This window comes from Mauremys reevesii, linkage group 8 (genome assembly GCF_016161935.1).
Source record: "Mauremys reevesii isolate NIE-2019 linkage group 8, ASM1616193v1, whole genome shotgun sequence".
Lineage (NCBI taxonomy): Eukaryota > Metazoa > Chordata > Testudines > Geoemydidae > Mauremys > Mauremys reevesii.
Window position 1 is genome coordinate 14,432,771 of NC_052630.1, and position 17,383 is coordinate 14,450,153.

Here is a 17,383-nt window from a genome sequence, read left to right on the forward strand (position 1 = left end):
CATATTTTCCCAGTTAGAGGAACATTTATATTAGAAATATTTAGCTGGATAGATGCGCTCAGCTTCCGAGGCTTGTTTTACAAACTAATTTAAAAAGCTTGAGGATTGTTAACCTGCACATTCCTGATGCCTCTCCTCTGACATACGGTACCATCGGGTTTGATACTGCCACCCATAACCTTGGTCTAAGATAGATGGACTCTATATTTTTAAAACAAAATTTGGACACGTCAGCCTTCCTTAATATACACCTAGGGCACAAAATAATTAAAACCACATTGTGCCACCTTTACTCACGTTGGGCCAGATCCTCAGATCTTAATGGAGCTACACTAATTTCTACCAGCTCTGGATCTGGCCCATTGAGTGCTGCCATTGATTAGAATGGGACTACATCATGGAGTAAGTTACGACTCAAGATGAATACGTTGTTTAGAGTCTGGCCCTTAGTGAATTAATAATGGAGAAAAGCATTTGTGCGAGGGCAACAAACCTAAATGCGAAATCATAGCACCATATTGATGAGTATGGAGATCAAATTTCTGTGATGATGAAACTCAGTTTAGGCCTGGTCTACCTCAGAGGGGTTTTTTGTACCAGTGAAACTATGTTGGTCCTGGGGCGGGGGGGCCATCAGGAATGAGAGGAGGGGTTGTATGGGGTGGCTGGGGGCCCAGGGGCAGTCGGGGCAGGGGTCCCGGGGTGGGCCGCTAGGGAACGGGGGGGTTGAATGGGGCAGGAGTTCTGAGGGGGGGTGGGGCGTCAGGGGGTGAGAAGTGTATGGTGGGAGGTCAGATAGGGGATGAGGGCCAGGCCATGCGCCTGGCTGTTTGGGGCGGCACAGCCTCCCCTAACTGGCCCTCCATACAATTTCAGAAACCTGATGTGGCCCTCAGGCCAAAGAGTTTGCCCGCCCCTGGTGTAAATCTACAGCACACTAGCTTGCCAAGCACTACCTTGCTGTGTGGACCCTGCTACAGTGCGGTGAAGGTCCCAGAGGAGCAGTATGCTAAGCTTCACTCCAGGACCAATGTAGCAGGTTCCACACAAGGCAAGTTACTGTGCAGCAAGGTGTGATGTGCTGTAGTCTGGCTTGCCAGGCACTAGCTTGCTTTGTAGACAAGCCATTAGTCATAGTAAAACTGGCATAATGGTGTATAGTTCTGTATTTCTACTGAAATCTCCATCCTACTTCTTTTTATCCTCTCCTGGGTATCTGTGAGACTGGAGGAGACCAGGCATTTTCAAAAACGCCTTGGATCCTTGGAACTTCAATGGCTGTGTCTTGGCGTGAATGGAGTAATAGGTGAGAAACTGTAGCTGCACTGAGCTAGTGGGGAAAAAAAGATTCACCAGTGACTTGGACAGGATTCTAAAGTGACTTTCCAGGGATGGAAAGAAGTATAGAACCAGCCTCCCGTGAAGGTGGATCTCACTTTTTGAAGCACTCATTGCTGACTCTTTGTTCAGGTCGAAAGCAGAGCAGGGGATAGTTTTACAAATCCAAACAACTTGTTGTCTTTCAACTGTAGGAAATTTTCCCTTTCTTAAAAATGAGGAGATCCCCAATATTGAGAATATCACTTTCCTTCAATTGCATAATTTCCATTTTAAGAAAATGGTTGGATTGTTTAGTGAGGCACTATGTGTTAAAGTATTCAGGCTGTCAGACAGCCATGCCGAGAAATGTTCAGTCAATAGCATTAGCAGTTGGACAGCTGAGCCAAAGTTTGTTTTTTTCCCTCTTTGATGATCTGTCAGAACAGACTATTTAAGATGATGTTGTCATGATGGCTTTTCAATAGGCTTTGTGCTTTATATTCTAAACATGTTGATAAAGAAGGTTTGTGTCCTTTCAATTAAATTTTAATAACATGCTTATTTTTTTAAAAACACATCAATCACTTTGTCAATGTACTCTTTGTTCCAAATACCAGCTTGAACGTCTCTATTGTTTCCCTTGTATATATTGCAGATACCATTGTGATGAGAGCAATGTAGAAACTTACATATTTGTATTAAGAGTTTTTAAGTGGATGCAGAATAAAGTAGTTTGTGTTTTAACATCAGTACAGAAAGCGTTGGTGCATTGTGGGACAAGAGAAAAATAGTTGTACAGAGTACTTGGTCTCTTTGATGTCCAGTACTGGTGGCTTTCTGGCTATTTTCCTGCTGCATCTTATTGCTTTTTGAGGTTCCATGGGATACGCTGCATATGAAAGAAGCCTTGCAAAAACAGATTCTGTTCCATCCTTTATAAAGAAAGGTCAGGAGTGATCTTGTTTAACTATAAATAGCTAATTATCCTCCCAAACAAAAAACCTTTCATGTGTGCTGGACTCTGTAACCAGCATTCCAGAGCCAGCAGCTTTTTTCTTGTCCTTCCATTTAGTTACACTGGTTTGTTTGAACTAGATACTTGAGATAAACAAGTATCTATTTTTCTGTTGCCACCTTAAAGCCAGCAGCGTACACCTGTAAGAGCCCGTGGTGCAAAGAATCACTGATATAAACATGTTCCACCTCAGTCCCGAAAACTGTGACAAAATATAAACGGTTTTCATATAAAGAGTTAAAATAGAAGAGTGTTTGTGTTTCAAGAAAAAGCCTAACTCAAAAAATAAATCTAATTGTGGGGCAGGAGACCCCATTTCTTTTCCAGATTTCCTAGTGTAAATCTCGTGAACTTGATTGTTTTCTTCAGAAAACAGTTCACGTGGTATTTTCCATTTTGAGATGTTTGGTAACAATAAAGGGCAAAGGTTAGTGATAGACAGCACAACTGAGTTTCGCCCTTCTCTTCCTGTGATAAGTATATTCTTTAGTGCCATTGCTTAAGATTCTTTGTGGAGTGAGACACTACTCAGTGCATGCAAGACTGACAGAATGTGGCTTTATTGGGAAAAAATCCAGTAGCTCCAAGTACAATAGCCAATTTAATATACCTTATCAGAGTATGCACTTAATGCATGTAATCATGGCTTGCTGCCAATGCTACTATTACCATAAATGTATAATTTCCTTTCACTTCCTCTATGTCATGCCAAAAGAAACACTCAGAGCCATATTATGTTGCATTTTCCTTTTTCTGGAAGTAGTTTGTCAGGATGTATGGACTGCATCCATGAGGCCATACATACCAGTAGCCGTTAATGTATAGGCAGTGCCGAGGGATGTAAATTATTAATAAATGGGTGATGTATATATTTAAGAGGAAAACATGATGTTGAACTAAATGTTCCTAGGAAATACACAGAGAAAAACAGTGACAGGTGTTCACATGGATAGAACACAACACATGAATGTTGGGACAGTAGCTTTGTTCTTGGGAGTGTTAGCTTGATCGAGCTGATTTGGGGGATCTGGGACCCACTGATGTTATGAAGAATGCTGTCAGGAGTAAGAGCTTGCAGCTAGCCTGCTTACCTGCTAGCTAGCTTAACCCCCCAGCAGTCCAAAGAGTGCAGCTGGACCCCAGTTGCATTGCCTGATTGGCTAAACCACCCAATTAGCAGAGGGCATCAGCAGACCTGTCCTTAATACCGGCTGATATCTGACTCTGGCTTGGCCATTGACTCTGGCATCTGGTCTCTGACTCTGGTCTGGACCTTCACTTCAGTTTTCCTCTCTGGATCCCTATTCTGCCCTGTAGGCATGACTCCTGCTCCAACTATTAGGCAAGACAGTCCATGTTCAAGTTCCTTGCAGATGCCTTCCCGCCTCCAATCCTTTCCTCACCATGGCCCCAAGCTCTCCTCCTCTTTTACTCTATCATCTTTCCTCTATGTATTCTCCCCCAACATGGGTCAGGAAGGGAGTTGGAGATCTCCATCCATATAATAGTCAGGAAGAAGTAGAAAGCCTGGCCCAGAGCTGGCCAGTGGAGAGACTACCATACAGCTAGCAAAGCACCAATTAATGCATTCAGACAGCAATAGATCACATTATTGTAATTTTGTACTGGAGTAGTACCCAAAAGATCAGGTCCCCATTGTGCTAGGGCCTCTAAAAACACAGTCCCTGCTCTGAAAGTCTCAATACCTGATCTCACCTCAGCAGCAGCAGATCCACATAGCTATGATGTAGCTGTGGTGATGCATAGAATGGACTTCCATCTTGAACAGCCCCTTGCAAGTCTCCTTCCTTTGGCAAGAATCGATACGGGAGGGTTTAGGCTTCTTAAATCCCTCAAAATTCCAACTTCCAATTTCATTTGTGGTTGGCCCTGTGCTCTGCTTCCTTTGGCCTCAGCCATAAAAACTTCTGTAGAAGTGTGCCTTCTGCACATAGGACATGACCTCAACATTGACGTCCTCTTGTTCTCAACTGGTGCAAAGCAGCAACTTGCCAGGATTCTCTAAGTATCTTCTCGTTTGTGACAAAATCAAACCAACAGATGTTGAGATCTCACCTCAGTATCTCATGTTAAATTAATTTGTGACTCAAACACAAATCATGAGGGAGAAGCCCCACAAGCCAGTTTCCACTGAATCCCAAAAGTCAGCTACAAACTCCATTAGATTTTGTTGTGGTTTATAATTGATCTTGGAAGGCTAGCATGAGAAAATAGATTTTAATGCTTCGCTCTTGAAGACCAAAAGAATTCCCTTTGGTAAAACTAGTTCTTAGCAGTGAAACTCCATAAGAAATTTATTTAAAAACTGCTCTAACTAGGCTATGTTCTATAGAAAAGAAAAAAGCTGGCAGAGTAAAGAAAATTAGCCACCAACTTGGGGACATTTTTGTAATCTTAAACATTGAGAGCTGGAAAGAAATCCATCTGGATCTAGATTTCTAAGTGCTAAGGCATGAATGTTTTGTACTATGCAAAATCTTGCATGGCCTTCATTGAAAACTCTGAGACAGATACTGAGAAAAGAGTCTGAAACCAATCCAGGCAACCGAAGGAGTACAACCAAAAAAGACCAAGACAAGTGATCTACCAGAAGACTGAATATTCTCCATGTTTTTCCTCTTAATCCACAGCCTGAGTCTGCAGCGTGGTCCAAGAAAATAAACCCATCAAAGACTGCAACTACTCAAAGAACTTATTGAACCCATTCCAGTGCAGGGAGAGAAAATGCCAGATGCTCTTGTGCATTTTGTCTCAATCCCATTTAAGCCAATTGAAATCTTCCAGTAGGACTTGGAATCAGTCCTTTGATCTTCAAGGAGACACCTTCAGGTCAGCTTCCAGGCTCTGAGGAAGGGTTTGAGAACTGACAGTGAAGGGAAGCGGGTCACAGTTGAGAGTATGTACTGGGGCAGGAGAGTGATCTTGAGTGGAAAGGGAGTATGCAGTGTAGTTGTAGCCATGTCGGTCCCAGAATAGTCAAGAAACAAGGTGTGACTTGAAAGCTTCTCTCTCTCACCAACAGAAGTTGGTCCAAAAAAAAAGAAAAAGATAATACTCACTCCCTTTCCAGGGAAGGTAGGTATAAAGCATGGCTGCTCCTAACAATACTAGTCTTCTGCACCTCCCAGTAGCCAGTAATTCCTTCACTCCACCCTGGCACAATACTTCGCAGTTACCCACAGTTGAAATTCTAGAAAACTGGCCAAGGTTTTAAGTAGTACAATGGTTATTTCCTATCTATCAGTTAAAGTCAGTCTGAATGGAAGAGCCTTGAAAACAGCAGAGAGAGCAGGTGATTATGAAAAATTCATACGGTGTATAGTTATAATGACTACAGATTAATTAGTAGTGACTAAAATTAAATGAATCCCAGCCCTCGCATCACCAGGGCTACATGTGGTACAAAAGGGTCATTGTGTGTGACTGCAGGGAAGTGACATGGCAGACTGAAAACAAAGAAGTTGGACTGAGCTTTGCAGTGAATATGCAATCAAGAAGTTCAGTCCCCTTTGAGAAGACAGGAATCTGGAGAGAGCATTACAGTAGAAGGGCCTACTGGGGTGAGTCAGCAGGAAATGAGATAGCAGTCTGCAAGGGTTTTTCCAAATCTTTATAACTAGGAATGCAAACAAAGCAAAGGCATCTGGAGAAAAACAAAAATCCTTCTCAGTGTGGAATTCAAGGAGACTTCAGCACCTGGGCACAGAGCCCTGCCTTCTCGCAGGCATTCCCCTAGCCAGCCTCTTATAGCCCCTCTCCTGAACTCCACCAAAAGGGTCAGTTCCCATTCTGGCAACGGAATAAGTGGCCAGATATTCAAGAGCTCAGCACGTTGGTGCTCAGCTGTTCTGCAAATCTGGCCATAAATGCCATGATGGGACCTGTAGGGTGCCAAGCTCTTCTGGAAGTCTGGCCCCATTTGCGGGTGCTGAACACTTGAGAATCCGACCCTGAGCTCTTTGGGGAAAAAAAGAGTGCTCAGGTCTCTAGTTAGCCTTTGCTTACTAGGGACATGGTATTCCCCTTCACTCTGCGACTTGCCCAAACCAGACGCTACAGATTTCAGTCAGAGCGGTATTGGACCTTTAGGCAATGTGTTTGTCCTTGGTTTCAAGAAGCTCAAAAAATTGGTATGATTGTTTTTAAAGTAAAACCAGCTTGCGTTTGGTTTCTTTCTGGGGTACCAAGCGTGGGATCTGTGCTGGAATCCTGTCTGGAACGGACCTGCTTCATTTTAACCTGAGCCGAAATAGTGTCATGGAGGTGCAGGCTAGGACTGTTAGGGAGCAGCATGGAGCCATTAAGGACCTGCACCTCCCTGCTTAGAGTGACCCTCTTCAGCTGGCCACAAAACCACAGCAAGGGACATCATTGCTTGTCAAATGGCCTCACAACCATTTATGCTTGTCACCAAACTGATACCACTCCACACAGAAATGTTTCCAAGACTGCACTGCCTAACCGGGCGTAGTTGGGGAGGCCCCCACACGACTGAATAAATCTGCATACAACACTGAATTTCTATGCACTTTGGAGAGTGTCAAAGCAATATTTTTTAGCTTTTTAAGACACATTTGCTGTTGATTTACACATTGTTTTGTTCAACAGAAATGAATGCCTGACAGTTTACAAACTGCCTCGGATTAAAGGAGCCCCAGGAGATCATGCTTTCTAGGCCCACATTAAAGTGCATTTTATTCCAGAAATGGATTACGATCCCATGTTACCTTAATGGTGAAGGCCCCAATCATCCCTTGTATGGAAAAAAGGACAAGATGGGGGGAGGAAAACAAATGCTAGAAACCCTGTGGGGTCAACCCAGGAAAGTTTTTCCTTTGCATCTTCCAACCAAGAAGGAGAAGGATCCTAAACCTGCACAAAAGGTAACGAGGATCCTTCTCCAGCTCCTCTCTGTGGTTGCTTGGGTGCCATCAGGAGCTGTGCCATTGAAGGGCCCCTCCCTCTGTACCCGCACCCAAGGGAGAAGGGTTAAGGTGTCTGGGAGAAGATAATGTTGCTTGAACAAGAATTAATCCCCAGGCAGATTTTCTTTTGAGAATCCTTAAATTTAGATGAGTTTGCAGTCTAGCCTGGTTTCACTGCCTCCAGCGCGCCCCATCACGAACGGCAGAACGCTGACTACTCACTGTGTACCTACAGCGGGGCGGGGATGGAGTGAGAGCATGCACAAGGTCAGTGGCATAATGCTCTCAGATAACTTGCACTCTTCTCCAAAGCAGATACACTCTACTCCATAGTAGAGGGAAACATGCAGCCCAAATAATTTAAATCCAAATTCTCCCCATGGACACACATGTAGTATTTGCGTTGGCTTCTCTGGGAGCTGCACATGCATCTGTCAGGGGAGAGTTTGGCCCATAATTCTGAGTGGCTCATCCATGTAAAACAGAAGTGTCAAACCTCAGTCATGACCCAGACTAGCCTCTGTCTGTTGCTCTGTGGTTTCTTCATCTGACTCAGGAAAGGGTAGCATTCAATTTCCTTGGAGTGAAATGCAATTTCAGACCTATTTGACATAGACATTTACAGGATTGGCTTCCAAAGAACCGATGGCTTTTTACTAAAAACAATTTACCATCTGGCCAATTTACACTATTGCTTTCCCTCAAACATTTATGGCCTTCCTTTTCCTCTCTGGGGCATGGTAGAAAGTAGTTGCTTTATTTCCCTTAAAATAATACTGTAAAGCTGGGAATTGGGAACTGTGGTCTGATGGGTTATGGGTTGGGTTTTTTTTAAAGAATCATTCGGGTGAAAAAACTGAAATATTATTCCCAGCAGAGAAATTATTTTTTAACAGATAATTTGATCTAATATGTTGGAAGCAATTATTTCCTCCTTATGTCTCTGAAATAGCATTACAAAGAATGCTCTAGTTTTGCAACTAGGTGGTTCCAGGATCAGGCCCTATATCCCCAATCTTGCCTACTCAGGCAAAAATCCCACTGATATTGTTAAGAGTTTTTCCTGAGGAAGAATTTCAGGATTGGATGCTAAAAACCTTGCCTCTTGCTGGGTCTGTTTTTATTTTTCTTACCAATTAATTTTTACTATACTTGGACATAAAATTATTTCATTCTATATGCCAGTGATAAACTTTTGTTTCCAATTAGCATTTATTGGATGATTTCAGTCAAAAGTAAACCTGGTAATAGAACCCAAACTGTGCACTCCATTACTTGGTCACAATGTGGTTTTTCTCCTTAGCTTTTCACGAGCCTTAAATATACAAGAATGTTAAAAACTGAGGGCCAGATCCTCAGCTGGTATAAATCAACGTAGCTCCTGGAGCCCAGCCCAGAATACATTACAATTAAAATGTCTCTCATGTAAATATCTATTCTTCCATTAATACAGACATGAACCTGACTAGCACAAATGGAACTAACAAGCACAGGGCAAGTGGAAGAGTACTGCCCTTTGGTTTTCAGCTGCTTTACCCTGCTTTTGATAATTGGATATGAAATAACCTATCTTCCCTTGTCAATATACCACGGTTCTTCTTTCTGCTGATAGCTCGCCAAGCAGGATATTAAAAAGGAGATAAAACACGGGTACAGCTTGGTTGGTAGGGAGCACCTCTAGCAGTAAATGTTACTTCTGATGTGTTTTGTACCTTCTGGTGTGCACAGGATCAAATATTTTTCAGTGGGTTTTACAGCCTTTGTTAATATTTTGTATAGCTTGTGATAGACCCAGGCTAGATGGGAACAGCAGAGTAGTAGAAGGGAGATATACTGGCCACTGGATAAGCAGTTTTCTGTTCCCTGACTGACCAGAGCAGGGGCTGCTCCAGGCTAATGAGAACACCTGACTCCAATTAACCTGCTAAGAGTCAGGTGAGGCTGTTAAGCACCTGACTCTAATTAAGGCTCCTCTGATGCTATAAAAGGGCTCATTCCAGTCAGGACAAAGGGAGCCAGAGGAGAGGAAGTGTGTGCAAGGAACTGGGAGCAAGAGGCGTGCAAGAAGCTGAGAGTGAGTAGGCATACTGCTGGAGGACTGAGAAGTACAAGCATTATCAGACATCAGGAGGAAGGTCCGGTGGTGAGGATAAAGAAGGTGTTGGGAGGAGGCCATGGGGAAGTAGCCCAGGGAGTTGTAGCTGTCGCTCAACTTTACCAGGAGGCACTGGTACAGTTCACAGGGCCCTGGGCTGGAACCCGGAGTAGAGGTTGCCCCAGGTTCTCCCCCAAACCTCCCAACTCCTGATCAAACACAGGTGGAATTGACCTGGACTGTGGCTTCTACCAGAGGGGAAGGTCTATGGGCTGTTTCCTGATCCACAGGGTGAATCTGCAAGGCGAGCAAATCTGCCAATAAGCACAGGACCCACCAAGGTAGAGGAGAAACTTTGTCACAAGCTGAAATAACATGAAAACTAGTCTTTTTTCAGTTCCTGTTTGGTGGAAATACGACAGAGACCAGATCCTCCATCATTGCGGCCCTGCAAAATGTTAATTTTCACTCAGGCACTAAAAAGCCAGCAAAAAATATAAATATAGATACCAAGTTATTAGCTTGAGATAAATTCTGATCCCCTTAGTCACTTCAAGTAACACCTGACTTCAAGAGCAGTCCCATTCAAATGAATTAAACTATTTGTGGAGTAAGGTGTTATTCAAGGTGAGAAAGGGTGTCAGGATCTGGCCCTTTATTTGGGCTCTTGTGTAACGTGAATACATAGCCCAGGGGTCTGATTCTGATCTTGCTTGCACCAGTGTGAATCAGGAGTAAATCGGAACAGTGCACAACTGTACTGTGAAATGGTATAACTGAAATGTGAATCATGCCCCTTTTTCTTCCTTCAGAGGACAGATAAATATTGATCATATGGGGGAAATGAAAAAATTGCGAAATAATTAGCAATGGCTGAATATTGAGAAACAGTCGAGCTTATTTAATTACAGACCAATGAAAGCTGTACAGGTTCGCCAAGATCTAATTATGGGTCAGAAGTGAATTTCCTTTTTCCTGGTGAATTTCTTTCTCTTCCTCTGCTTATTTACACACAACAAATGAAATGCTATTATAGGCTGCGAAGAATAGCCGGAGTGGCTGTTTAGTACTAGGAGCCACGTATCTCACCGTTTTCTGTTTCTTCTTTCGTTTAGGATAATGGGCCCACTCAGAGCCGAAGACCAGTGCCCTATGCTCCCGGAGGGAGCCCCACTGACAACAAACAGATGTTGAACTTACAGTACAATAATCCAACGCGACTCTATCCAAATAACAATGTCGAATCCAGTTTGCCAGCACAGATGAGTGGGCTCCATATTGCTTCGCCACACAGGTGTGAGAAAAGCTCTGATCGTATGATTATATTGCTAACAGTTAATGATGGAATCTGACATTTTTAAATAGCAATTTATATAAAGTGCTTTGCGGGGGAAGGGTGTACATAACAGGTCCCCCTCTATGCCGTGTCCGTAAAGGATTGAAGTCTGGTACAGCACAGATAGGGCGCACTGGCTTTTGAGTGCAAAAGGTTCCTGGTCTAATGTTGAATGTGCCAGTGAAGATGTCAGCCATCCCACATTCATGGGGAACCTGGGTTCTTGGAGCTAAAGGTTCAGGTTTCTAATCAAAATGCCATATGGGAGCAGCAGTCAGTGTTTGTTTATTTTACGTAGGTATATGCCGTGTGTGGCTGATGTTTGTTTGTTTGTTTGGCCCTTATTGTACTCAGTACAATACATAAACATGTTATACCAAAGTAGCTCCATATTTATTATTATTTGTATTATCATAGAGCCCAGGAGCCCCATCATGGACCAGAACCCCATTATGCTAAACACAACTAAATGGCTTTGCTACAGAAAAAGTTCTCTTCATGCAGTTTAGCTTATGTTGACATAACATATTAGTATTTTGGAAGAATGACTGATTGGTGCCATCACATAACTGAACTACAACACAACCAGTGATGATCTATAAGCAAGGATGGCTTGGTACTTGCATCTTTCTCTGTAGTCAGTAAAACAGGTCAATAATCTGTATGTTTGAACATTCTGACTGGCCGTTTTCTTAAACAGAAGTTTCCTACTTGGTAAAACCACATTTTTGTCTGAAAATGGTGTACCTATTATGCTTCCAAGTAACACCTAAATTAACTATAACCGACAGATATTGGCAGTAAAAATGATTTTCTCTATATTTTTTAAGTTTATTTTGTACATTTGACAACACGCTGTGTACAGTCACTCTCAAAGTTTCCTCCATATCATCAGTTACTCAGTTTTTCCTTTGATGGAGAAAACCCTTATGTACATGAACCAGGGTAAATATTTTCAAAGGCATCTTTAAAAAATCAGAACATGCTATTTAATGGGGTTCTGTCAGCAACTGTTATTTTTTTAAGTATTCAATTTAAAAAAAAAAATCCAAGTTGACAGTTGCCCTTCAAGTGTGGATTTCAAATGGGTCAGAGACTCTGGATTTTTGTAACCACCTCTGTTAACTTCTGCAGATTCTCCACAGGTGGAGGCGGGCATGTTACTCTGTGCTCATTAGAAAGGACCAAGGCCAGTTTCAGCAAAATGCTTCTTAGACCAATCAAGGGTAACACCCATGAAAGTCTGTGGGCCAAATTCAGTGGTGCCAGTTACACAAATTGTAATTTACACATGTTGTAATGTCAATGGCCAAATGGCATAAATTGCACCAATTAGGCATTTAGTAGATGCACAAATAACATGTAACTGAGTGTTTGGGGGACAGAAGGGATGTGTGTAGGAGGACAAACAATTAACAGGAAGCTGTGAAATAAAAGCAAGATCTCCCCCACTCTACCTATCCCCACACAATTCCCAATTTACCTGTAGGATGCCAAGCTGGTGTGGATATCAGGTTGGCTGAAGTTGTTTTGCCTGTCCACTTAATGCCAAAACTAGTACATTTTACTCTAGTTCATCAATTGCAGCCAGCCTGACTGACACCCATTGCATAACTTATCCCATCATTTATATCACTACTGAATTTGGAACTTGCCTGATTCAGATCCTTTTACTGCTAATGGAACTGGATAGGTAGCAGTCACCAGATGAGATCCCAATGTGGGAAGATGCTAATGATCCTGAGTTAGTCATAAACTTCAGTATCTTGTTTTAAGGGAGTGTTTGTCCACCAGACACTTATCAAAGGTTTTTGCCCCGTAGAGGCTATGATTGCTGTTGTACAGTGACTAGTCTTCCAAGTGAAGCCTTGGAGCAGATTTTGGGATTATGGTTTTCATATAAAACTAAGTCCAATAAAATGGGACATCTATAAATCTAGGTCAGTGCAGCTGTTTGGCAGGCTGTGGTATATTAGTGCTTATAGAAAATCAAACACTTTTCTAGCCACACACAGCTCAGATGAATAGCTGAAACTTTGATGCAGCCCAGCTTGCGGACTGGAGTATCTTCGTTTGAGGCTGTTGGCAATTTATGTCATACATTAGTTCTGAACTAGGAAAAATGCCCATATTAATTCCCAACGGTGAAGAAGCTTTTTTTCAGATTGTGGAGTATTGTGTGTCTGTACTAATTCACACCTGGGGGGACTTGATGGGCCAAATTCTGCCCTCTGTTACACTTGTACAGCCTCCTTGACATTAATGATGCTGAAGTTGTTGAGATGGCACAGGAATCACTGAGAGCAGAATGTGGCTTTGTATACCTTGGCTAAAAACAGGGAGATTAGCTTTAATGATGAGTCAGTGCATTTGTGCTTGATGTTGAACGCATTCATAGGTTCAGAACTGGGTCATGAACTCAGTCTTTTCCAAGTATGGGATTTGCCTGGATTTGATAAAAGACAAGTTTACTCCCTAGTTGAAAACGCATGACTTGATGGATGACAGCACTATAACAAGGTAGTTAGGGAACTTCAGACATGCAGAAAGGACTCTAGAGCTACTGGCACAGAATCTACAGAGTCAGGTTCAAGTCACCGGTGGTAGATGCTGCAACAACTTGCAGTCCCATGTGCACTCAACGATTCTCAGCAGCAACAGCTCAGCTCGCTGACTCAAGATTTCATGGTCATCACAACCTTCAGAGAATTATGCATAGATTGCTTCGTGGCTTGCATAATTTTTTCCCTAGACCAGGCTTCCCTATAGGCAGAAAAACACTGCGGGAGGAAAGGGAGTTTAATTGAATCTCTGTGAAAATAAACTAGAATGTAATGCATGGATGAAAAGGTTTAATCAAATGCAGACTTGTTTGGTGACACACACAACACCCGGAGCAGCTTGCAAAACCTTAAACCCCATAGAGTATGTGGTACACCCTTCCCTAATTAGTTGTGGATCTTGTTCCTCTACTGTGTATAATGGCATCTCCATCCTTGGTGACCAATCCAGTCCTGCCACTGCTGACTTGATGAAGAGATCACTAACTGCCCATTAGAATGTTAGAAAATCAAGTCCCGCTTGTCTGATCTTGCAGGTTCAGCTTTGAGTTCCTACATTACCCACCAATAAGTGCACATTCCAAACAGAAGTTGGGCACAGCAGGAATCCAAGATCCAGATTACTTCCAGAAAATGCACTGTTGAAAGTGAATTTTGTTTGATTTATGTACTGGCATGAATGACAGTGACTCAGATGATGAGTAAGATGTGTTCTGCTGTTTGACGGGGATTAAGAGCTCTGGCTATTTTTACTGTTTTTATAAAGACATTGACGTGCATGGCACTTTACAGACAAGCAAGACAAAGTCTTTGCCCCTAGGTGCTATAATATGCTATTAGGCCCCAGTTCAACAAAAGCATTTAAACATATGCTTAAGACCTTCTCTGTTCAACAGTATGCGTAAGCATTTGCTAAAGTCTCTTTGAAGTCAGTGGAACATAAGCATGTCCTTTTAGAGCTTTGCTGTATTAGGATGGATTGTTGCATCAGGGCCTTCATTACTATACATTGTTTGTTTCAGTTGCACCCAATATTGTGCCAGGTGCTTTGAACACTGACAGACAATCCCCTGCCCCAAAGAATTTACAATCTAAACAGACAATGTGGGATCAAAGAACATGGGGGAGAATGTGATAAAATAGGAAGTTTGGAGGGTGTTTCATCAATTTGTTTAGTGGTCATTTTTGTGGGCCTAGTATTTTTATTATTTTTTTTTTTAACACTTGGACTTTCTGGGACAAATACCATTGGCCTTTTCAATGCAGAATTATCCAGAAGGAAACTGGATTAGAAAGGTGCGTTCGCTGGAGATAACATCATATCCACAGGAGCTGTAGCTGGCAACAACAAAAAAATACCCCGGATGTCAGGTCATTTAACGATGGATGGATGGATGGCTTCCATAGCACTGAGTCATTAATTTAATGAATTTTTTCAGTACATTCCATGTGTGGCACAGTAAATTTACGAAGCTTTTTAGCAGCTGCCCTTTTTCTAAGACTCTTGGTAACTGGTCAATCCTTAGTTATATTGCACAATAGAAGAGCAAGCAACATACTAGTTTATCTTTCATGGTTTGCATGTTTGTTTCCCTAGAGAAAACTTTGCTGTAGGCAAAAAACATGGGAATGGGGGATTTAATTAAACCTCTGTGAAAATAAACGTGGATATAATTTATGGGTGAAAACGTTTAATGAAATGCAGACTTGTTTGGGGAAGCACAGAACATTTGGGCTTGCTCATAAAACTTCCAACCCCATGGAGTTCACACATCCCTAGTTAGCTGGGAATCTGGTTCCACCCCTGAATGCAATAGCTGCTTACTATCTGACATTGCTTTGCTTTTAAATAGTGCTGACCCTTTAAAACCTCTCCCGAGAAGCAGAAATAGAATTGACATGGAGTCAGATGTGTACAAGATGCTCCAGGATTACGAAAAGCCAGCTTCGGAGCCTAAGCAGTCTGGATCATTCCGGTATTTGCAGGGCATGTTAGAAGCCGGAGAGAATGGTAAGGAAAACAGCATCTCAGATTGTTTGTACATACGGAGTTTTCCAAAGGGTCCCCCGAGCCTCCTAATTCTTATGGTCTTCTAAGTCAGTTTGTTACCTATGAATATAATATGCCCTACAAAAGGGAAAACCTACATGTTTCAACACCTTCTCTTTTTCTCATGATACAGTCAATAGGTCAGATGCTCTTCGCAGCAATGCTGGAGCAGTCCTGTTGACTTCAATGAGGTTGTGCTGGTATAACAGGAAGAATTATTTGGTTTTATGATCCAAAGATACCCGTTAAAAGCCCTTCCAAGCTTGGAACGTCAGTGCTTTTATACTAAGGTGACTGCTCCCAACAGAGTTAGCTGTATGGTGCTCACTCATCAGAGCAGGCCAGATCCTGGCTTTACGATACTGAGCATGTTGTGGTACAGTGCAACAGGAATGGCTGGGAGAATTTCTGCTGACTTTTCCAGAATTATGCTGGGGAGCGTACAAAGTGCCACTCTTTGAACCTCAGCAGAGTGTAGTCACACATCCCCCTGCAGCTGTACCCACCTATTCTGATGAGGGGGGACAGGATAGGACGCTATGACACTCTCTGCCCATCTACCGCAAGAGTTGGCTCCACTGCTCGCTGTCTGTTACTGTAGTATCTGCACATCTCACAATCTTTAGTGTATTTGTCCTCTTACCACCCCTTTGATGCAGGGAAATGCTGTTATTCCCATTTTACAGATGGGGAACTGAGGCTCAGAGAGGTTAAGTGACTTGCCTTTGGTCACACAGGGATTTGAACCCTGCTCTGCCACGTCATGGGCCGAGTCTTAACCACTGGACCTCTCTTTCATCATCCTTCCTAGATATGTCAGGGGGCTAACCCCACGAGACAGCCCCCCCTCCCCACAAGCTGTGGCAGAGGCGCAAGTGTGGAAGGTCTTTTTACATTGTCTCTTTCACGTTGCACACACGGGCTGGAACAGCTGAAATCTGCCCCTCAATCGGTATGATGCAGTGACACTGATCTTGAGTATGTGGAAAGAAATGTATTGAACTTGAGAACAAAACCACAGCCTTGCTTTCATCCAGCCCAGTTTGGTGTGTCTGGACCACTTGAAAGAGATTAGTGCTTGAGGCAGAGCTGTAGACTTCTACGTAAAGCATGTGGTGTGTGACTGGGCAGGAATGTCTTTGGTTCAGTACTGGGATACTTCAAAGACTGGATTTTGACTCTCCCACTTCCACAAGCTCTCAAACAGGATTAGCAACCTCCTCTTCACTTCCATTGTTCACACATGCTCCTGGCACTTTGGTTCCACCGGCCACAACCACTTCAGCAACTAACCTGGCCAGCAACCTTCATCTGCTTTCATTGCTTATGTGGATGCTGGGAAATGAGATTGTGACAGTGTGCAAAGGCATTACCTGGTCACTGGCAAACCTCTGCTCAGATTCTCCCTGTTGTTGTACAAGTGCGCATACATTGGCTGCTTGCCTGTGGAAGGATTAGACTCCACACTCTGGGCTGAGCCACATTATCCCTTGAGAAAAAGACCTGGCTGACTGCCTCTGTGTAATTCTCTGCTGAATCATTCCACAGGCCTGGAAAACACTTTGAAAGGAAACTCGGAAACTGACTGTTCTGGTTCCTGTTGTTTTCAATCTCGCCTCCTTTGTGCTGAGACTTGGAATGACTGGACATGCAAACACCTCTCCAGCAATAAATGCCCCAGTGGCGGTTTCAAACCGGGTACCTGTACACACAGCCCAGATTAGCAGCTGTGTGCTTACTGCATCCAAACTAAGACTTTGGGCATCCTGTGGCGGGTGTCCAGGTTTTCAGGTTAGATGCACACTGCAGCTGTTTTCCTAGGAGTATCATACAGATATAATATTTTAGAAACGATTGGGGGCATAATTAATAGAATATCAGTTGCCTATTTAAATAAATGTACGCAGTGTTGTTGTAGCCATGTTGGTCCCAGGATATTAGAGAAACAGGGTGGGTGAGGTAATATCTTTTAGTGGACCAACTTCTGCTGGTGAGACAGACAAGCTTTCGAGCTTATGCACAACTCTTCTTCAGGTGCTGAAGACCTGAAGGATTGCTCT

General features: G+C 43.0%; 1 protein-coding gene across 2 annotated transcripts in view; it reads left to right on the forward strand.

Annotated features, from left to right (window-relative positions):
• Positions 1–17,383, forward strand: part of PDLIM4 (PDZ and LIM domain 4) — an 89,945-nt gene that overhangs the window by 60,421 nt on the left and 12,141 nt on the right. The window contains exons 4-5 of one of the 2 annotated variants that reach the window (XM_039485266.1): positions 10,492–10,670; positions 15,127–15,284. In XM_039485266.1, coding sequence (XP_039341200.1) covers positions 10,492–10,670; positions 15,127–15,284 — 337 coding nt within the window. The remainder of the gene's footprint in view (positions 1–10,491; positions 10,671–15,126; positions 15,285–17,383) is intronic. The other variant, XM_039485267.1, reaches the window with a different exon arrangement.